The sequence below is a fragment of the Staurois parvus genome, unplaced genomic scaffold (assembly GCF_062004578.1).
Source record: "Staurois parvus isolate SC_StPar_1 unplaced genomic scaffold, SC_StPar_1.0 ptg000860l, whole genome shotgun sequence".
NCBI classification, from domain to species: domain Eukaryota; kingdom Metazoa; phylum Chordata; class Amphibia; order Anura; family Ranidae; genus Staurois; species Staurois parvus.
Window position 1 is genome coordinate 2,835,102 of NW_028318656.1, and position 23,684 is coordinate 2,858,785.

At 44.7% G+C, this 23,684-nt stretch overlaps 1 protein-coding gene across 1 annotated transcript in view; it reads right to left on the reverse strand.

Annotated features, from left to right (window-relative positions):
• Positions 1 to 23,684, reverse strand: part of RAB10 (RAB10, member RAS oncogene family) — a 122,522-nt gene that overhangs the window by 37,957 nt on the left and 60,881 nt on the right. Inside the window, exon 2 of the mRNA XM_089655658.1 lies at positions 16,744 to 16,804. Within this exon, the coding sequence (XP_089511784.1) occupies positions 16,744 to 16,804 (61 nt within the window). The remainder of the gene's footprint in view (positions 1 to 16,743; positions 16,805 to 23,684) is intronic.

Here is a 23,684-nt window from a genome sequence, read left to right on the forward strand (position 1 = left end):
GGACAACTGCACTGCATCAAAGGGATGATGGATGGGGCAACGTACCATCAAATCTTGGGTGAGAACCTTCTTCCCTCTGCCAGGGCATTGAAAATGGGTCGTGGATGGGTGTTCCAGCATGACAATGACCCAAAACACATGGCCATGGCAACAAAGGAGTGGCTCAAGAAGAACAACATTAAGGTCCTGGAGTGGCCTAGCCAGTCTCCAGACCTTAATCCAATTGAAAATCTGTGGAGGGAACTGAAAGTTCGAGTTGCCAAATGCCAGCCACCAAACCTTAATGACTTGGAGAGGACCTGCCAAGAGGAGTGGGCCAAAATCCCTCCTGAGATGTGTGCAAACTTGGTGGCCAACTACAGGAAACGTCTAACCTCTGTGATTGCCAACAAGGGATTTGCCACCAAGTACTAAGTCATGTTTTGTGAAGGGGATCAAATAGTTATTTCCCTCATGAACATGCAGATCAGTCATCATTTGTTAGACATGCATTTCTGCTGAATTTTTTGTTGCTATTCTGTCTCTCAGTGTTACAATACACCGAACATTCGATTTTTAGACTGATCATTTCTTTGTGAGTGGGCAAACATTCAAAATCAGGAGGGGATCAAATACGCATTTCCTTCACTGTACATTAGATTTTCCTCTTTTTTCTTCAGTTGCTCTCTTGCCAAGGCCACAAAGTTGTCCCAGGGGTCTTCAGGAGGGGCTCTCTCGGCTAAACACACCCACCTGTCTGCATGCCTGAACTAAGGGCATATGGATTCCAGGAAGTAAATGCTACCTTAGATTGTACGCCCCTTGAGGGTTAGGGACGGATGTGAATATACGATACATATGTAAAGCGCTGCGTAAATTGACGGCGCTATATAAGTACCTGAAATAAAATACATGAATCATCTGCTCTTACTCAAGATGGCCACAGCTAGAAATGCCAAGGAGGTGTTTTTCAAAGTGATTTCTCAACAAAATGAAGCATGGAGACACGGATGGATGGGGGAGTTTGCTGTGAAAAGTTTAGCTCCATAATGGGGATTCAGCGTTCTGCAGAATTTGAGGGAAAATGCAATGTAATCCAAGACTTTGAATTAAAAGTATATGTAAACCTTCATTTTCAACCAACTAACCAGGAGGGTCAGAAGATTGTGAGTAGCCATACAAGTTTTACAAAAAAAAAAGTCTTCTCTGTGGGGTTCCAAGATGCTTTGCATCCAGAGGCAGCTAAGTTCACCTTCACAGAAAAAAATAAATGCACATTTTTGCAGAAAAAAAAAAAAGTGCATTTATTTTCTCTTGAAGGAGCCTGGAAATCATTGCACCCATGATCAGCAGATTAGGGGTGCAATGCCAGGCTCCTGCAGACATCTCCTAGATTGTAAGCTCCAAGGATCAGGGCCCTCCTATCCCTCTTGTATTGAACTGTATTGTCTCCCGTTATATTGTAAAGTGCTGAGCAAACTGTTGGCGCCATAAATCCTGTATTATAATAATAATGTCCTCCAGCTTTCAGCCTGTACCTCTGTATGGACTGTTTGAAAGCTGGAGGGCATCTAAGTTCAACTGCCACAGTGCTGGATGGTACTTGTAGTTCATTCATTCACAGGAATCTGTGAATGAATGACGTGGCTGTGTGGGTGGAGATGGAACACGTTACAGGCTACGCCCTAAATATGGATGCAACAAGCAAAGGTGAACTTATCCTTTAGCCCGGGTTCACAATTCTGCGGTGCGGCATATCACATGCGATTCGCACAGGAACCGCACCGCATTCCCGTGCAAATCACATTCGAACTCTGTGCAGTGCGATTTGAGCCATACACTTTTTTTGGCTCAAATCGCACCACAACGCTGCAGGACCCTTTTTTTGGTCCGCTGAAGAATCGGATTGCATGGGTATTCACACCCATGCAATCCGATTCTGCACATCGCACCGCGTTTTGTGAACCGATTTCAGGGTGCCGTTAACTTAACACACCCAAGCGATTTGCATGAACGGGGTGCGATTCTGATGCGTTGCGGAAATCGCACTGAAACCGGTGCGAATTCTGCACCCCATCAGTGTGAATCCGGGCTTAACAGCCAGCAGAAAAGAAGTGCTAATAGCACTTAGCACCTTCACAATTTGAACCAATCACCAAGGTACATACCAAAAGGAAAACATATGTTGAACCAATCATACACAATGGGAGGAATTCATCAAAGCGGGATCAGACAAAAATGTGGAGCAGTTGCGCAGGCAACCAATCAGCTTTTATCTTCAGCTTGTTAAAAGGGTAAGTTCACCATTCATAACATATTCAGGGTGTAACATGTAATAAACAGATCGGGCCTCGCTCCGCACACTTTGACAGCTAGGAGGGGGATCTTCTCCACCTGCTAGCTGTCCAAATTTAAAAAAAACCACGGTCGTGTGGCACCCGGCCACGTGGAGCCCTGCCCGGCCACGTGGCGCCCTGCCTGGCCACGTCATTCATTCATAGTCCTCAATGAGAAACTGCAAATCCCGTCAGCCTTAGGCCCCATGTACATAGGACACTTCTGAACGACGGAAACTGACTGCTGGAAAATGTAGATAAAAACGTCTGTTTAGCCGCGTTTGCGTTTTAGAAGCGTTTTTTCAAGATAACCTCAGGAGACATTGCAAATGCCGAGAATGGACTGAAAAACAGTACAAAAATTCACAGTTTCAGACATTTTGAGAGAAATAGAGAGAGCAGTATTTGTTGAGATTAGCGGTCTTTATGTGGTGTTTGGATGTGTTCCGGCTCATTTCTGTGCAGAAATATTTGCAGCAGTGTCTAACATATTTTATGTCATGCGAAACCTCAAACGTTTGGTGTACCGGGTCCATCTGAGTACCGGGAAAACGCTTTGCATGCATTTTTCATGATGAAAAAAGGCTCTGGACAGAATCGGGAAATGAAAGTTAAAAAAAATTTTGCAAACGCTTATAAACGCAATTTGCCACGTTTACAAGCTTTTGAAACGCTGATAAAAACCGATTGCTGACCGCAAGTTTTCTGCGTTCAAAAAAATGACTATAAACTCAACTGCCTGTAAACGACGATGTGTACATGGACACATAGGAAAACATTAGGGAGAGTTCAGGGGCTGCTGAAAAAAAAAAAAAGAAGCTGAACAGCTCCTAATTGTGAGTTTATCAGCCGCAGTGTACATGAACCCTTAGCGGCTGTCAGCTTGTAGTTCTCAATGAACTACCACGGTGCTGTTGAGCGCCGCAGTAATTCATGGATTCTTTGTCAGTGTATCTGATGGCCCTTACATCCTGTATCGGCAAGCAGATATACTGACAGGTCTGCAGGAGACCTGCATGGCACCAGCGATCTGCTGATCACTGCTACAATGGTTTACAGGCTCCTGCAACAAAAAATAAATACTATTTTTTTTTTTTTTTAAGCAAAAAATTATCTTATCCTTTAAGCTTTGAAAATGTAAGACAGAAGCTGACTGGTCCTATTGCTCAGGTCTTGATAAATCCCCCTCCATGTGGATGGATGCAATCAATAACAAACACATACAACGCAGATAAACCTCACAACGACCAATCCTCCGGCTCAGGCAATAGTCGTAGAATTGCTGACTAACCAAAAAAAAAAAAAATATGGGAGTTTTCTTTTTAGCAGAAATATATTTATTGATATGGTTATCTCTAAGGACAAATCATGAATTCCTTCCCATAGAAGTTCAGAACGTTATTAGAAACCCATGAGCCATTCCCAGGATACACCTGGGCAGAGGTCGGTCGGTGGAAGGAGCCTGGTTGTGACAACAGAGTGCGTTGCTAGTCAAACACAAGCCGTGCCAATTACTCCCTGAACACACCAAGCTCTTAAATATTTGTGCTGCGCGGCAGTCTCCAGAGATCGGATACCTGCCAGTCTCAGGTCATGGGAAGCTTCCAAAGAAAAAAAAAAAAAAAAAAAAAAAAAAAAAAAAAAAAAAAAAGAGAAAAAAGAGAAAAAAAGGGAAAAAAAAAGGGGAAAAAAAAGGGAAAAAAAAAAAAGGAAACAAAAAAAAAAGGAAAAAAAGGAAAAAACCTAGAAAAAAAAAAGGAAAAAGAAAAAAGGAAAAAAAGAAAAAGAAAGGAAAAAGAAAAAGGAAAAAAAAGAAAGGAAAAAGAAAAAAGGAAAAAAAAGAAAAAAAAGGGAAAAAAAGGGAAAAAAAGAAAAAAAAAAAAAGAGAAAAAAAAAAAAAAAAAGAGAAAAAAAAAGGGAACCCCCCCCCAAAAAAACCCTACGTACCCAGGAATCTAATAAAATGTATAGAGCTGAAAAGTGTGTCTGTGCACGCTCTACCTTAAAGGGTTAATTCACCTTTCCCAAAAAGCTGCCTATGAAGGGGCGACTGTATATAAAAACAAATTGTGCAGCTTTCACCAAAGCCGGACGATACCCTTGTTGCTATAGGTGTAGGCCATTTACGTACCGCCTGAAACCTGGTTGAAAACCTTCCAGAGATGGCATCAACCTGTCCCAGCCTTGTTGCTAGGATGTTGCTAAGACACTCCCTGCTGTTGCAGCTCACCCAAAGTAGCTAGCTCTCCAACCCCCCCCCCCCGCACATGTGTCGTCCATTATCTCTTCCAGAGATCTACTGCAACAGGAGAGAGTGTGAGCAAGTGAAGGGGATTGAAGTGGCTGGGAGTGCCTTACCAACCTCCTAGCAACAAAGCAGAACAGAGAGATGCCATCTCTGGGAGTTTTTTGATCAGGCTTCAGGAGGTAGATAAATGGCCTACATCTATAGCAAGGGCATTATTCCACTTTGGTCAAAGTTACACAGTTTAACTACAGACGAGCCTTACCTGCAAAGGCAGCCTTTTGGTGAAATTCAACTAACCCTTTAAATCAGAGTTCGAGAGGTACTCATCCCTCCCCCATCCATTAAGGGGAGCCATTGCTGCATAAGTAGGTAAGTAGTCACCATAAACACTGGTTCTTACCATTTACCTCCATTTCCCAGCTGTAGAATTGTTCTTGGTGTGACCTGAGGGGTGAGGTGCTTAAGTTTCATAGGGGGAGTGTTTACAAAGCTATAAAAAACTTAAAGCGGAGCACTACCCAAAAGGGGAAGTTCCGCTTTAAGGACTGATCCCCCGCTCCCCATTCAGGATTGGCACCTTTGGGGGGGGGGGGGGGGGGGTCAGCGGGTACCCAAATTTGACAGGTACCTGATCCCACATCCGGTCCGATCGCCTAGGCCAGGGGTAGGCAACCTGTGGCTCTCTAGCTGTTGTGGAACTACATTTCCCATGAGGCACTGCACAGATTACAAACCTGACTTACAGCTATGACTTGCAGAGGCATGATGGAACTTGTAGTCCTGCGGCTCTCAGGTTGCCTACCCCTGGCCTAGGCGATAGGAAAGTGTCCTCCCTCCCTGTAGTCTGGGACACGTGACAGGTCCCAGAAGACTACAGGACCATTCATGAAGTGCAGCTCTACTCGCGCATGCGCAGTGGGTACCCGGCTGTGAAGCCGCAAGTTGTCACAGACGGGTGCCCACACTGAAGATGCCAGCCTCCTGGAATACAGGACGGCTGGTGAAACGGGCTGCGGGGGGGACACCACGGGACCGAGGGACAGGTAAGTGGCTGTTTTTTTTAAAAGTCAGCATTACAGTTTTTGTAGCTACTGATTTATTTTTTGACAGGGTGAGTGGAACTCCGCTTTAAACACCGTACATACCTTCTAAACAATGCTGTAAATTCAGGCTGACCCCCTACCACAAGGTTTTTGTAGCTGCTGACTTTTTTTTGGCAGCGTGAGTGGAACTTCGCTTTAAATTGGAGCTCCAGTCTCTACCCCTCCTCCCCCCTCCAAAAAAAAACAAAAAAAAAAAAACGAACACTTACCTGTCCAGGGATCAACAATTCTTCAATGGCCTTGGGGTGCCGGAATTTTAGGCAAGGGAAACCAGCAGTGAAGCCTTCCGGCGTCACAGCTGGTTTCCTACTGTACATACGTGAGCTGCTCGGCACTGTGATGGTCCCGCAGTCTTCAGGGACATGTGAGCGTCCCAGAGGGCTGCGGGGAATGAAGGAGAGCTGAACATCCTCACAGACTGCCGCAGCAATCTGATCCGGAAGTGGGAGCAAGTACCTGCCAAAACCAGGTACTCACTCCCCCTCAAAAAAAGCCAAATGTGGCAGGAGGGGGGAAGGTGCAAACTAGCGGAACTTCCTTTCAGGTGAAGTTCCTCTTTGAATTTTAATCATTCCCCAACTCTGTACTGGCTGGAGTTCCACTTTACGGCAAACATAGCTATGAAAAAAAACAAAAAAAAACAAAAACAAAAAAAACCGCAGCAGGGAGGATTACAAAAAAAAAAAAATAAATAAATCGGATTTTTATTATTTTTTTTAATCAAATTTATTTTAATAAAATGCTTTTGGAGTAAAACTCGATCTAAAGATAGTTTTCTATTTAAGATACATTAATAATGTAGTTTCTTCAGCATGAAATGGAGCTTCGTTATGTAGCACGAGGCTGTACATTCTGCAATATTTACATTTTTGGTACTCTCATTCAATGGATCCAAGCTCTGCAAGCTGAGATAACACGCACTGCATTGATGCCTTCACACAATTTCACAGCAACCACGAGAAAAAACGTGAAATGAAGAGTTTGAGTCGTTCTCCAGCTATGTGTGATTAACCTAAAATCGGTTCTGATAATCGCTGGTTTACTAACCTGACAGCTTATTATTCTAAAAAGGAAACCTTCATTCGGTTTGCAAATATTAAAGATTCTAACTACCAGCAATAATGAGTCGGGTTTCCTTACATTTAAAGAGCACCTGTCATTTTAGATCCATCATAGCAGAGCCTGTTAGCGGGCATCCACTCCCCTGCTGCTGCCACGTCCCTCACCTTGTTGTGTCCCTGCCGCATCACCAGCCCTCCCATTAAAGTGAATGGGACTGTCGGTGAGTCAACAGCGGGTCAGAAGAGGAGCCGCTGCGGGACAGAGATGACAGCTGTTCTTTAACCCCTTGACGCCGATTGCACACAAATATTCAGCCTCTCTGCATATGGGCCTTGACGCATATTTGCGTGCATTTAAAAAATACATGTGTGCTGAGTGCGCACCCCCTGCGTGCTCTCAGCACATGTCCGCTACTCCCAGACAGGTCCCGATCTCCCCTTTCGATCGAGACCCTTTCCGATCATGACGGAGAATCACGGCGGTCACATGAGCCTAAAACCCCGCTCCGCCTCCCGGCTTCTGAAACTCGCCGGCGCCATTTTTTTTTTAAATCGAGCCTTTTCCATAGTCATTTAAAATCAAATCCACTCTGGTCAGCAGCTTCAAATACTGCAGCTGCTGACTTAATAAAGGGACACTTGCCTGTCCCAGGATCCAGTGCTGTCCTCACCCATGCTGGTTCTTTGCAGGTCTTTGGGTCCCTAGTGCCTTCATATTGAATGTGGGAGGCCAGCTGTGAATTCCTGGTGCTACACAGCCGGCTTCTCACTGCACTCTCAGTGGGCCCACAGCCTCCTGGGACCTGTGGCATATCCCAGGGCAGGGTGGGTGTTTAGAGTTCATCTAGGGCAGGGGCTCCAAACTGTGGCCCTCCATCTGTTTCAGAACTACAAGTCCCGTGACACATTGCAAGGCTGACAGTTATAATTTGCAATGACAACGGCATGATGTGACTTGTAGAGGGTCACAGCTTGACACCCCTGGCCTAGGGAATCCAAGTGGAGATGGGAACGGGTACCCGTCAAAACTTGGTGCCTGCTCCTTGGAGAAAAAAAAACATTAAAAAAAAGTTAAACGTGGAAGGGAAAGCAGAATTTCCATTTTACGGTGAAGTCCTGCTTTTACGTTTCCCAAACTTGGCAAGTAGGATTAAAAAAAAAAAAAAAAAATCAATACAGGTCTCAAGACTGTTTACCAACCTAAAATTTATCTTCATTTCTATGGTCTGTCTAGATTTTTGGAAAGCCTTCCATCCTGCCACGCAGCGGAGTTGGAGATTAATGAGAGTGGTTCATCATTAAACCCCCTTTACCAAGCACTAGACACCCCTTCCTGCCCCCGTTCCATCGATGGCCCTGAGGGCATGCAGAGATGGTACAAGCATCTGTCTGAACGTTCCAAACACCGAGGAGGAATGCCAAGCAAAAGGCAGGTGCATGGCAGAGCTCAGTAAGACCATTCAGGAAGCTGCAGCTGCACAAAACTAAGAACACGGAGTCGAGCAGCTGAGAAGAGGGGACAGCCAAAGACAAACGGGACCACAACATGACTAGGTGTGGTCCATCATGGCCAATCACCATCCAGCCAACAGCTTTCTAGTACAGACTCTACAAGAGTATGTAACTGAACTTCTCTTACTGGGACTGATGGATACTTTGGACGTCTATGCAGCTCTTCATAGCCTATACTGACTCAAGGAAGGCAATACTCCTCCTTTGGAGGCTCCAATACTCCTCCTTTGGAGGCTCCAATACTCCTCCTTTGGAGGCTCCAATACTCCTCCTTTGGAGGCTCCAATACTCCTCCTTTGGAGGCTCCAATACTCCTCCTTTGGAGGCTCCAATACTCCTCCTTTGGAGGCTCCAATACTCCTCCTTTGGAGGCTCCAATACTCCTCCTTTGGAGGCTCCAATACTCCTCCTTTGGAGGCTCCAATACTCCTCCTTTGGAGGCTCCAATACTCCTCCTTTGGAGGCTCCAATACTCCTCCTTTGGAGGCTCCAATACTCCTCCTTTGGAGGCTCCAATACTCCTCCTTTGGAGGCTCCAATACTCCTCCTTTGGAGGCTCCAATACTCCTCCTTTGGAGGCTCCAATACTCCTCCTTTGGAGGCTCCAATACTCCTCCTTTGGAGGCTCCAATACTCCTCCTTTGGAAGCTCCAATACTCCTCCTTTGGAGGCTCCAATACTCCTCCTTTGGAGGCTCCAATACTCCTCCTTTGGAGGCTCCAATACTCCTCCTTTGGAGGCTCCCAGACCCATTCTCTCCGGAACGAAAGCACTGGTTGATATGGCACTTCTCCTATACAAACCAATTTAAAGCGGAGTTTCACCCAAAAGTGGAAACTCCACTTATCTACCTCCCTCTGCTGCCACATTTGGCACCTTTTGGGGAGAGAGGGGGAGCGGGTACCTGGTTTTGACAGGTACCCACTCCCGGCTCAGTTCACCACGGCGATCTGTAAGGACGTTCGGCCCCCTCCTCCGTTCTCCCCGCAGCCTTCTGGGACATTCTCAAGTCCCTGAAGACTGGGGAACCATTCACAAGGTGCCCGAGTGGCTCACACATACGTAATAGAAAACCAGCTGTGAAGCCGAAAGGCCAAAAACTCTGTGGAGGGCCCTAGGCAGTCAAAACCTTGGAGCCGCCCCTGCAGGTTTCCTGTGAGTGTGCTCTAGTAGGATAACACTGAAGTGGTGTGCACATCAGATGCTAGATGACCATCACTGCAGCCCTCCACCGATCTCTTTATGGCAGCGTGGCTAGATGGAAGCCTATCCTCACTGCAAAACATATGAAAGCCCACTTGCAAAAAAAAAAACAAAAAAACAAAACAAAAACAAAACACCTTTTGCAAATTCAAAACGTGCTTTCAGGTGCTTTGCATTGAGGAGAGGCTTCAGTCTAGCCACTCTTCCATAAGGCCCAGATTGGTGGAAGGTGCAGTGATGGTTGGCCTTCCGGAACTTTGCCCCATCTACACACAGGATCTCTGGAATTTGACCACCGGGCTCTTGGTCACCTTTCTTACGAGGGCTCTTTTCCAGTTTGGCTGGGCGGTCAGCTCTTGGAAAAGTCCCGGGTGAGCCAAAACTTCTCCCGGGTGAGCCAAAACTTCTCCCGGGTGAGTGTTATAGAGGCCATTGTGCCCTTGGGAACCTTCAGTGCAGCAGAAATCTTTTGTAGCCTTCCCCAAATCTGTGCTTTCAATAATCCTGTCTCTGAGCCCTGCAGGCAGTTCCTTTGACCTCATGGCTTTTGCTCTGATACAGTATGCATTATCAGCTGTGAGTTCTTTTATAGAGAGGTGTGCCTTCCCAAATGATGTCCAATCAATTTAATTCACCACAGCTGGACCCCAATCAAAGTGTAGAAACATCTCAGCAACAGATTAAGAGAAATGGGAGGCACCTAAGCTAAAATTTCAAGTGTTGTTGCAAAGGGTCTGAATACTTTATCCAATGAGATTTCAGTTTTTGCTTTTTCATACATTTGCAAACCTTTCTAAAATTCTGTTTTCACTGTCATTATGGGGTACGTAAAAGAAATTTAAACAACTGTAGTATCAGGCTGCAACACAACACTGAAAAAAGCGAAGGGGGTCTGAATATTTTAGGAATACACTGTAGGTTGCACCATCATATTTTTTACAAACTGACGGCTGAAAGATGAGTTTTCAAGAGACAAACTAATGTGAACTTGATTTCTACGGTTTACGGACTTAATTTATGGTCTACAATACATTACTAATTTCTCTATAGAAGCTTTAATGTAAAGTTTCCTATCTTTAGCAGGGCTCTTAAACGGCGTGGGGCCCATAGGCCAGTGCCTACTCTGCCTATTTGGTAACCTGCCACTGGTAGCCATGAGATATGCTCATCAGAGTTTTCAGATTTAGATTTCTGAATGTGCAAGGCGAAATTGCTATTCAAGGGGATCTAGATGACACTAATCACATCGGTGGTGTGTGCTGGGGCCTACAGACTGCAAGCTCCTATACCAGCAGGGTCGGATGGTAACCCTTTGCATTCTGTAGCAGGCGATGCAATAACTTCCCCTTACAGAGAACTTATCTGTCTCCCTCTTACAGGAAAAGGGTTAACGTGATGACTCTGGAAAGTAATTGCAGGCCTGTCATCCTTCCAGGGATCTGCAGGCATCTGCCAGTTCTTTTTGGGAATCTGTGAAATGGACAGGCCTTGGTCACATTCCCAGGCTCTGTAGGCATCCCTTGAAGTGCAGCTAAGCAAGCAGAGGGGTCAGTGACTGAGGCTTCTCCCCTCCCCAGACCGCCAGGCAGGAAAACAAAAGCTTCTCTCCCCTCATCCACTATAAATGAGCTACACCAACCTGTGACTGACTCACCAGCTGGGTGGGACCGCGTGTCCAGGAATGACATGTGCGTGCAAGGATGACTGAGTGACAACTGCCACCTTACCCAATACAATGCTGGTTCCTATGTGCCATATCTCACAGCAACCAACCAAAATCACACAAACCAAGTTCATGGTCAATTCTAATCAGTTACTGGAAGTTCCTGCATGAATGCTCCCCATACATGGTGAGAAAACTGTTTAAAAAAAAAAAAGGGCTGATTCACAAAGATCTGATGAATGTGCATGAGATAACGCCATCATTGTATTCCCTCCAATTGTTGAAATATTATGGTACTTTTTTAATCGGTGGAAACAATGTAAAAAGATTGTGTCGTCTGTGAACCCTCCCACTCAACAACTGTATTTATACAAAAAAAAAAAAAGAAGGCCCTTTCGTTGCTTGTCAATTGCGGGATTACATTGTAGCCTCCCTAGCGGTCTGATTATTTCCATATTTCTGTGCTCAAAGTGGTACTTTTTTTGCATGCAAATATGCACCATGAGGCGTTGCAGTAGGTTTGGACAAGTTGTGCATTACGCTGCGTATAAATGAAGATGTGCGATGCAAACGAGGCACACGAGAACGATTCTTCTCTGTCTCCTTGCACTGATCAGTGCAGATTAACCTCCCTAGCAGTCTGATTATGTCCATATTTCTGTGCTCAAAGCGGTACTTTTTTGCATGGAAATGTCGTTTTTTATTGTAGGCCTGTAATTCTTAGGAATAACTCACTGAAATCTGTATGAACAAGAGTCTAGTAAACATCCCGAGTATGATAAAAATTTTAAATACTAAATCATAAAAAATATAACAATAAATTGTATTCAATAATATATTCAAACCAAAAACACTGAAATTTGAAATATAGCGCCAAGTTCGCACATCGCTGAGCAAAGTCGCAAAATCTTTTTCAGTGTCTGATGATGAATTTCCCCCACGAATCATTATCACTCAATTCTGCAAGTGGTTCTGATTTACTATCGCTGTTCTCTAGCCGGTCTAAAACCGATTTTGACCTAAAGGGACGCTTTTTGGACGCCATGGACGTTTCTCAGTTTACAGGCAGAAAGAACAGTAAAAATGCAGGCAGGGCGCCGGACAAAGCACTCGGGACAAAATGTATGTGAAATGGTTTGATACAGTAATGTTTTACTAAGTGATTTTAGTGTATTGAGTGAATGTCACTTTTAAAAATTTAAAATATCCCGCCAGTTCTGTCTCCCGTACGTCCCGACGCTCGCAGGGAGCGGAACCCAGAAGACAGATGCCGGCATCAGCCAGAGGACATTACAAGGGACACTGCAGGGGGGACATCGCGGGAGCGCAGGACAAGGTAAGTGCAGAAGAGATCCCAGAGCAACGCTGCAGGATATTCCCGAGTGTAGCTCGGGGTTACCCCTTGTGGTGCTGAAACTTTACCCCGAACTACACTCGGGAATACCGCCAGGGGTGCGCTGTAGATTTTTTCTGAATGGTTTTCAATCAATTCCATTACTAATGTTTAGAAAATGGATCGTTTTGGCTCAAAAATCCGACATGACTGTTTCTTTTTGCCATAAAACGTTGCATTTCGATGAAATTCGTTCAACATTTTGCAAGTCGAGCGACTGACCATATCGAAGGCTTTCGATGATGTTCGAACAATGAATGGCCAGCTTAAGTGATCGTTACTGAATCGGGCCACTCGTGTCAAAGGCTGCAAAAAACACCCACCCAATCGAAATACAAACCACGTCCAACAACAAATCAGACTTTAGATGGGTCTAGGCTCACACTTAAAGCCCCAAACAGGGGTGCTCAAGGTGGAGTCCATTTCTGTGGACAGAACTTAGAGAAATGGGTGCAGACAGGCATAGCTTCTTCTGAAGTAAAAAAACAAAATAAATAAATGTACACTGAGCCACACATGTGCAGCTGAGAGGAGTACATTTATGGTGCTGCACTGGGCCGTGATGAAGTAATTCCTGTGCGTGTGAGTAATGTCATCGTGGTCCAGCAGAGTGAACCTGGACGATGACCAGAAGATGAAAGTGCCCGGGACCAGCAAAAGCTCTGGAAAGCTTCACTTGACAGGTATGTGGTGCATATTAGTACATCAGGGCTTAAAACGCCTGTGGCCGCATGTATATATATATATATATATATATATATATATATATAGAGAGAGAGAGAGAATATAGTTAGGTCCATATATATTTGGCACAATTTTAGATTTTCTCAGATAATTATGAAAACATATTCCATCTATAGTTATATAATGGATATGGGGTGAAAGGTCACACTCTCTGGTTTAATTTGAGGGTATGTACATCCAAATTGGAGGAAGAGGTCAGGAATTACAGCTCTTAAAGAGTAGCCATCCCCCCTTTTTCAAGGGACCAAAAGTAATTGGACAATTGAATCAAAAGCTGTTTCATGGCCAGGTGTGGGCTACTCCTTTGCTATTTCTTCATCAATTAAGCAGGTAGAAGGTCTGCAGTTGATTCTAAGTGTGGTATTTGCATTTGGAATCTATTGCGGTGATCCTACATCATGCGTTCAAAAGGAGCTGTCCATGTAAGTGCAACAGGACATTGTAAGGCTTCAAAAATGAAACAAATCCATCAGAGAGATAGCAAAAACATTAGGAGTGGCCAAATCCACGGTTTGGTACATTCTGAGGAAAGAAATGTGCACTTTCAGCCCATATCCATTATAGAACTATAGGTTGAATAGGTTTTGATAATACTATATCCATATGCCGGACTCCATCGGGAGCCCAGAATATAGAGTATCAATATGCATTCAGTGAGGCTTCATTTTCCATCTTTCCCGTCTTCTGTATGCAGATATTGTGACAACTTTTTCTTTGAGCTTATGTCATTGGTCTCTAAATGTCTACCATTTTTGCAACTTATAGTTTTGTTTTCCTTTTTTATATACGGCACTTGTGTATGAAGTTTATTTTTTTGTCTTTCCATCAGTACATACTGTATTATTCACCAGAAAACTTGTATGTTTTATTTCTGTTGGTCAGTGTATCTGTTTTTGACTGATTCTCTGATGTTATCTATTCTGCAATAAAATTCTTTGTAAAAGAATATGTTTTGGTAAATATCTGAAAAAAAAAAAAAAAAAAAAAAAAAAAAATTTGTGCCTGTGTCCAAATATATATGGACCGAACTATATCTCTATATATCCATCTATATACAGTGGGGCAAAAAAGTATTTAGTCAGCCACCAATTGTGCAAGTTCTCCCACTTAAAAAAAAGATGAGAGGCCTGTAATTGGCATCATAGGTAGATCTCAACTATGAGAGATAAAATGAGAAAAAAAATCCAGACAATCCCATTGGCTGATCTGGAAAGAATTTATTTGCAAATTATGGTGGAAAATAAGTATTTGGTCAATATGAAAAGTTCATCTCAATACTTTGTTATATATCCTTTGTTGGCAATGACAGAGGTCAAACGTTTCCTGTAAGTCTTCACAAGGCTGGCACACACTGTTGCTGGTATGTTGGCCCATCCTCCATGCAGATCTCCTCTAGAGCAGTGATGTTTTGGGGCTGTCGCTGGGCAACACAGACTTTCAACTCCCTCCAAAGGTTTTCTATGGGGTTGAGATCTGGAGACTGGCTAGGCCACTCCAGGACCTTGAAATGCTTCTTACGAAGCCACTCCTTCGTTGCCCGGGCGGTATGTTTGGGATCATTGTCATGTTGGAAGACCCAGCCACGTTTCATCTTCAATGCCCTTGCTGATGAAAGGAGATTTGCACTCAAAATCTCACGATACATGGCCCCATTCATTCTGTCCTGTACATGGATCAGTCGTCCTGGTCCCTTTACGAAGAAACAGCCCCAAAGCATGATGTTGCCACCCCCATGCTTCACAGTAGGTATGGTGTTCTTTGGATGCAACTCAGCATTCTCTCTCCTCCAAACACGGCGAGTTGTGTTTCTACCAAACAGTTCTATTTTGGTTTCATCCAACCATATGACATTCTCCCAATCCTCTTCTGGATCATCCAAATGCTCTCTAGCAAACTTTAGACGGGCCCGGACATGTACTGGCTTAAGCAGGGGGACACGTCTGGCACTGCAGGATCTGAGTCCCTGGCGGCGTAGTGTGTTACTGATGGTAGCCTTTGTTACGTTGGTCCCAGCTCTCTGCAGGTCATTCACTAGGTCCCCCCGTGTGGTCCTGGGATTTTTGCTCACCGTTCTTGTGATCATTTTGACCCCACGGGGTGAGATTTTGCGTGGAGCCCCAGATCGAGGGAGATTATCAGTGGTCTTGTATGTATTCCATTTTCTAATTATTGCTCCCACAGTTGATCTCTTCACACCAAGCTGCTTGCCTATTGCAGATTCAGTCTTCCCAGCCTGGTGCAGGTCTACAATTTTGTTTCTGGTGTCCTTCGACAGCTCTTTAGTCTTCACCATAGTGGAGTTTGGAGTGTGACTGTTTGAACTTGTTATCAGTATAAAAGACACCTGTCCACCACCTCAAACAGGTGCCATTGATACAGGTAATGAGTGCAGGACAGAGGAGCCTCTTAAAGAAGAAGGTACAGGTCTGTGAGAGCCAGAAATCTTGCTTGTTTGTAGGTGACCAAATACTTATTTTCCACCATAATTTGCAAATAAATTCTTTCCAAATCAGCCAATGTGATTGGATTTTGTCTCTCATAGTTGAGGTCTACCTATGATGCCAATTACAGGCCTCTCTCATCTTTTTAAGTGGGAGAACTTGCACAATTGGTGGCTGACTAAATACTTTTTTGCCCCACTGTATATATATATATCTAGCTATATTTTTTTTTTTTACTGGAGTTTAATTCCGCTTTCAATCTGTATTTAGTGTCACTTTAAAAAGATATCATTACGTGGGTGGTACATTGTATGCGAATGCAAAAATGTTCTTTCGTCTGTCCCTGAATGGTACATTGCAAGCTAATATGAACAGTAGAATCTGCCTGTGCTGTCCTATGTATAAACCTGCTCCAAAGAAACTTAAGGGCTGGGAGGACATTTTCCACTTCCGTTTGCAGCAGAAGTGGGAGCAGGTACCTGTCAAAAATGGCTAAATGGTTAGCACTTCCACCTGGCAGTACTAGGGTTGTTGGTTTGAATCCCAACCACGGCACCACCTGCCTGGAGTTTGCATGTTCTCCCTGTGTCTGCGTGGGTTTCCTCCGGGTACTCCGGTTTCCTCCCACACTCCAAAGACATGCTGGTAGGTTAATTAGATCCTATATAAATTGTCCCTAGTATGTGTATGTATAATTGTGAGTTAGGGACCTTAGATTGTACACCCCTTGAGGATGTGAATGTACAATATACATGTAAAGTGCTGCGTAAACTGATGGAGCTATATAAGTACCTGAAATAAATAAAATCGGGTAACAGCTCCCCCCCAGTGGTAAGTCCACTTATTTTGATGATAAACCTATGGGACCTGTCAGTATCACAAACTTTCTGCATCACCTCTCCATAAAAAAAACCTTCACTCTCCAGATGAATTTTATTTCAGCACAGATGTAAATCAGGTGACAGAGGGGTGACACAGACTGTTCTTATCTGCGGAATGGCAGTAAATAAGTCTAGCTATGTGTAAGTATTATGAAGGAGACGTCAACACAACCACTCACCAGATCTGTAATTTGATCTTCTTTCCTTGTAATTCCACAGTTTTGATCTTGAAGTCTATTCCTGTGAAGGAAACAAACAAGAGATCAGCGGATTGCGCAAAACAGTCTGAAATAAATTAAAGCACGTGTGGCGTTGTGTATGTTGGTGGACATGGAATATCCAGAATTTCTGGACCGATCTGAAGGGACACCTAACCAAGTCGGAGTTCTCATACATTGCTTCTGCCCCGGTTGAGTCGCTCTCGTAATGCTGGTGTGACGACCTTTTTGTACTTCACTGTGATGCCCATCCATGGAAGAGTTTATGTGCATCATTTCTGGTCCCAGTGTTGTGCAAATTACACTTTACATGGGGAACCATTTAATACACCCATTTGCTTTTTTGTTTTTCCTTTGCTGCATTTTTTATTTTGAACAAACCGAAACAATACTCTCCTACTGAGCAAGAGAACCCGTTTCCTCAAGGGCTCATTCACAGCAGCCGACGCACATCATGTTCTGTAGAACGCAAATATGCATTGTGTAGGAGTGGCGTGATGCATTGCTGCAGCAGATCTTGGTCGTGCTTTTTTTTTTAAAAAATCTTTATTGAAGTGTCACAAAATGACATTTTAATAACTTTATGAACAACAGTACACCATGAGGCGTTGCAGTAGGTTTGGACAAGTTGTGCGTTACGCTGCGTATAAATGAAGATGTGCGATGCAAACGAGGCACACGAGAACAATTATTTTCTCTGTCTCCTTGCACTGATCAGTGCAGATTAACCTCCCTAGCGGTCTGATTATGTCCATATTTCTGTGCTCAAAGCGGTACTTTTTTTGCATGGAAATATGTATTTTTTGTTTTATTGCAGGCCTGTAATTTTTAGGAATAACTCACTGAAATCTGTCCGAACAAGATTCTAGTAAACATCTGGGGTAGGATAAAACTTGAAACACGAAATCATAAATTATAATATAAATCATAAAAAATAATTTAATAATAAATTTAATTCAATAATGTAATCAAACCAAAAACACTGAAATTTGAAATAGAGCGCCAAGTTCACACATCACTGAGCAAAGTCAGAAAATCGTTTTTAGTGTCTGATGATGATTTTCCCCCACGAATCATCATCACTCAATTCTGCAAGTGGTTCTGATTTACTATCGCTGTTCTCTAGCCGGTCTAAAACCGATGTTGACCTAAAGGGACGCTTTGTTGGACGCCATGGACGTTTCTCAGTTTCCAGGCAGAAAGAACAGTAAAAATGCAGGCAGGGGACAGGACAAAGCACTCGGGACAAAATGTATGTGAAATGGTTTGATACAGTAATCTTTTACTATGTGATTTTAGTGAATGTCACTTTGACATTTTTAAATTTCCTGCCAGTTCTGTCCCCGTACGTCCCGATGCTCGCAGGGAACAGATCCCGGAAGACAGATGCCGGCATCGGCTGGAGGAGATGGCCGGGGACACTGCAGGGGGTACATTGCGGGAGCGCAGGACAAGGTAAGTGAAGAAAAGATCCCGGAGCAACGCTGCAGTGTATTCCCGAATGTAGCTCAGGGTTACCGCTTGTGGTGCTGAAACTTTACCCCGAGCTACACTCGGGAATACCGCCAGGGAGGTTAAAGCCGAACTACGCTGCATCTGAGCACAAAACCAAAACCGCTATTCAAAGCAATGCATACTAGCACATTAACGCCTTTAACTTGCAGGATTTTTTTTTATGCAGTTTACTACCGCTTCGTTCACACTAGCCTTGTTAGCAAGCGGCAGACAGGCATTTGGGAAGCGTTTTTACCGTATCCCAAACGCCTGGGAAAATTCTGCACATTGTAGGACATGGTGCTGTTTAAACGGGAGCGTTAGCATTGCGGCAAAACGGACGCCTCTGGTCGAGTCAGGAGGAGCTGAAGACTCCTATTCAAGTCTATGGTGCCGCTCCAGCGGTTGCGGAGCGTTAAGACCATTCAAAGTTCATTATAGCCGTTTGTGGGGCGCTTTTACGCTTGGCAAACGCCTAGCAACTGCCGTTAAACCGCACCTGCGACGTTTGCGGAGCGTTAAAAACACTCCGCAAATGCCGGACCAGCGCTCGTCAAACGCTATAGGGGCGTTTGGCAAGAGTTGGAAAAACAGTCAACAGTCAGAGATTCTGCTCTCTCCTGGCTTTCATCCTACCTGTCACAACGCTCCTTCAGCGTTACCTATAATGCTACCACCTCCCCCTCTCTGTTGGGGTCCCTCAAGGCTCTGTCCTCGGGCCCCTTCTCTTCTCCATCTACACCTCCTCCCTTGGCCAACTCATACACTCCCACGGCTTCAACTATCACCTCTATGCCGACGACACACAAATCTATCTCTCAACCCCCCACCTCACCCCCTCAGTCTCCGCCCGAATCACACACCTACTGAGTGACAGATTGGATGTCGCTCCACTTTCTTAAACTGAACCTCTTCAAAACCGAGATTCTTGTCTTCCCCCCAGCCCGGACCCCACCCCCCATTGACTTCTCCATCACATCCAACAACGCCACCATCAAACCCGCCCCGCAGGCCAGAGTACTTGGTGTCATTCTGGACTCCAACCTATCCTTCCAGCCCCAAGTCCAATCTTTAACAAACCCGTGCAGACTCCACCTCCGCAACATCGCCAAAATCCACACGTTCCTAACTCCAGAAACCACTAAACAGCTCATCCACTCCCTCATCATATCACGACTCGACTACTGCAACTCCCTCCTCACTGGCCTGCCTCGCCGCTGGCTATCCCCGCTTCAGTCCATCCTGAATACGGCTGCCAGACTCATTCACCTTTCCAACCGCTCCGTTTCCACCGCCCCCCTCTGCCAATCCCTCCACTGGCTTCCGATTGCGCAACGGATCAAATTCAAAATCCTAACGCTAATGTACAAAGCCGTCCACCATACTGCCCCGAACTACATCACTGACCTAATATCCAAGTACCGCCCAGCACGCACACTCCGCTCCTCACAAGACCTCCTTCTCTCTAGTTCCCTGGTCTCCTCCTCCCATGCCCGCCTCCAGGACTTCTCCAGGGTGTCACCCATCCTCTGGAACTCCCTGCCCCAACCCATCAGATTATCACCTACTCTCCTCTCCTTTAGGTGCACCCTGAAAACCCACCTCTTAAGGGAAGCCTACCCCACCCCCTGCTAACTTGCCGACCTCCTCCACTCTTCCTACCACTCCATCCCCCACAGCTATCTCCTCCTGTGCCACCATCCCCTCCCTCCTAGATTGTAAGCTCCAAGGAGCAGGGCCCTCAATCCCCTCATGTTTTGCATTGTATTGGTATTGTTCTGTTACATGTTCTGTCCCCCTTTGTAATGTACAGCGCTGAGCGAACTATTGGCGCTTTATAAATACTGTATAATAAACCGCACTAGACATTTGCGAAGCGTTAAAAACACTCCGCAAATGCTGGACCAGCGCTTGTCAAACGCTATAGGGATGTTTGGCAAGAGTTGGAAAAACGGTCAAGTGTGAACGAGCCCTTAGGCCTCTTGCACACCGCAGATAGAACGATCAGTACAGCGTTTTTTTTTTTTTTACTGTTATAAAATGCAGCCCATCATTTACAATATGCCTGTACACACAGGCGAGAAAACGTTGCATTTCATTGAGTAAATAGAAAAATCTGTGTTGCCGGTCAGCATTTTTGCGATTTTACTCGCTAATACGCACAAATGCCGCGCTTCCTGCTTAGGTGTGCATACTTTCAAATACACACAAAAGTGTACAAGTGATATACTGCCTATCCTCGCATTTTCTCTGCCAGCAATGTCTGACGCTCATACGTCAGTACAGTCTGCAGGAGGCCGAATACAGCTTTTAATGGTCATATAAGCCGACAGCTACCAAGTTGTAATAAGCGTGCCCAGCACTTGGCTAATCAGTGTAGTAGAGACGTGTGAATCGCAAGACCGGCTGTAGAGAATTACAAACATTGCTGGGAGGTAACATCATTCACGAGTATTTCAATCGAATGTAGCCAGTCTTAGATTGTAAGCTCTCAGGATCAGGGCCCTCTGTTTCCTCTTGTACTAAATTGTATTGTAACTAATGTCCGCCTGCATTTTGTAAAGCGCTGCGCAAACTGTTGGCGTTACAAATCCTATATAATAATTTGCCTAGAGATCCACTGATGCCTATGTAGAGGCTAGGAAACAGGTACAACATGCTGAGACTTGCAGTTCCTACACCTCCACACAACCTCCTGTTCAGGTTCTCAGGCTACTGACACGCATACCAAAGACTTGCCCCGCCATTAAACTGCCGTGCTTCGTGTGATGGTGAACATGGCGTGTACAATCCATCAGTCTGAAGGTGCCGAGTCTATGAAGGAACATTATACATAACCGAGACATGCATATACACAGGACGCCGGCCTGGCTGCACACGACAGCCACCCCAGGGATTCCCCACCGCAGGACTTCAGCTGCACCTAAACATTGGACACGTCTCCAAATCTGCTGAATATTAGACAAGTGCTGACTGCACTAAACCTCATCTCATGGTGGGATGTACCAGGGGCCAAATTCCTTCCACAACATCTACATGGAGTGTGTATGTTATTCTTGGGTTTTCCCCAGGGGCCAGTTTCCTTCCACAATGAAAAACCCCCTAAATTGTGTCCTATTGTGAGGAGATAAAGGAACGTCAGTTTGATGGTTGATGCAATATAGAATGAGAGAGAGAGAGAGAGAGAGAGAGAGAGAGAGAGAGAGAGAGAGAGAGAGAGAGAGAGAGAGAGAGAGAGGAGAGAGAGAGAGACAGAGAGAGAGTGTGTATTAGAGTGCAAGTTCCTCTGGTGGAGGCAATGTGAATGGCTCAACGATCTCTGTACAGCACTATGGTACATGTCAGAGCTATATAAATGTATAATAGCATGTGACTGTGATGAGACCTTAGAGTGTAAGCTCCACTGGTTTAGACTGGCTCCATGTTCTCCATACAGTCAGAGCTACATAAAAGTGAAATGAAAAAAGGAAGAGGGGGGGAAAAAAAAAGGAAAGGGGACGACCCAAAAAAAAAAAAAGGGAAAGGGGACGACCCAAAAAAAAGGGGAAAGGGGAACGACCCAAAAAAAAGGGGAAAGGGGAACGACCCAAAAAAAAAGGTAAAGGGGAACGACCCAAAAAAAAGGTAAAGGGGAACGACCCAAAAAAAAGGTAAAGGGGAACGACCCAAAAAAAAGGTAAAGGGGACCGACCCAAAAAAAAGGTAAAGGGGACCAACCCAAAAAAAAGAAAAAGGGGACGACCCAAAAAAAGAAAAAGGGAACGGAGACGACCCAAAAAAAGAAAAAGGGAACGGGGACGACCCAAAAAAAGAAAAAGGGAACGGGGACGACCCAAAAAAAGAAAAAGGGAAAGGGGACGACCCAAAAAAAGAAAAAGGGAAAGGGGACGACCCAAAAAAAGAAAAAGGGAAAGGGGACGACCCAAAAAAAGAAAAAGGGAAAGGGGACAACCCAAAAAAAGAAAAAGGGAAAGGGGACGTCCCAAAAAAAGAAAAAGGGAAAGGGGACGTCCCAAAAAAAGAAAAAGGGAAAGGGGACGTCCCAAAAAAAGAAAAAGGGAAAGGGGACGACCCAAAAAAAGAAAAAGGGGACGTCCCAAAAAAAGAAAAAGGGAAAGGGGACGTCCCAAAAAAAGAAAAAGGGAAAGGGGACGTCCCAAAAAAAGAAAAAGGGAAAGGGGACGTCCCAAAAAAAGAAAAAGGGAAAGGGGACGTCCCAAAAAAAGAAAAAGGGAAAGGGGACGTCCCAAAAAAAGAAAAAGGGAAAGGGGACGACCCAAAAAAAGAAAAAGGGAAAGGGGACGACCCAAAAAAAGAAAAAGGGAAAGGGGACGTCCCAAAAAAAGAAAAAAGGGAAAGGGGACGACCCAAAAAAAGAAAAAGGGAAAGGGGACGACCCAAAAAAAGAAAAAGGGAAAGGGGACGTCCCAAAAAAAGAAAAAAGGGAAAGGGGACGTCGCAAAAAAAGAAAAAAGGGAAAGGGGACGTCCCAAAAAAAAAAAAAAAAAAAAAAAAAAAGGGAAAGGGGAACAAAGGAAAAAAAAGAAAAAAGGAATGTGTGCGACTGCGGTGGAACATTCGAGTGTAAGCTCTTCTGGTGCAGAGACTGGGGTGGCTGGTCCACTGTTTGCAGCACTGTGAAATGTCACCGCTATGTAAATGTATAATAACAATAATAATAATAGTGTGTGACTGTGGAGAGGACATTAGAGTGTAAGCTCCTCTGGCATAGACTGGTGTGACTGGCTCAGTGTTCTCTGTACAATCCTACAGTATATGTCAGAGCAATATTCATGTATAATAAACTTCGGCTGTGCTGGGAACATTGGAGTGTAAGCTCCTCTGCAAATACTGACATGGGTGCTTTAGTGTTCTCTGTACAACCCTACAGTATATGTCAGAGCTATACTCATGTATAAAAGTGTGACTGTGCTGGGAACATTGGAGTGTAAGCTCCTCTGCAGAGACTGATGTGCCTGGTTCTCTGTACAGTACGATGACATACATCAGAGCTATATTAATGTATAATAGAAAGTGTGGCTGTGGTGAGACACTGGAGTGTAAGCTCCTCTGGAGAGAGTGCATGGCTCACCGTCTCTTGTACAACCCTACAAGAAATCCAAGAGTGTAAGCTCTTGTGGTGCAGAGATGGATGTGGCCAGTCCAGTGTTCTCTGTACAGCACTGCGGAATATGTCAGAGCTATATAAATCATAGTGTGACTGCAGTAAGAGTGTAAGCTCTTGTGGTGCAGAGACTGACGTGAATGACATGTTCCCTGTACAACCCTACAGCATATTTCAGAGCTATACTTCTATATAATAAAAAGGGCAACAGTCGTGGGACATTAGAGTGTAAGCTCCTCTGGTGCAGAGATTGATGTGAATGACTCCTCCTATGCAATATGCT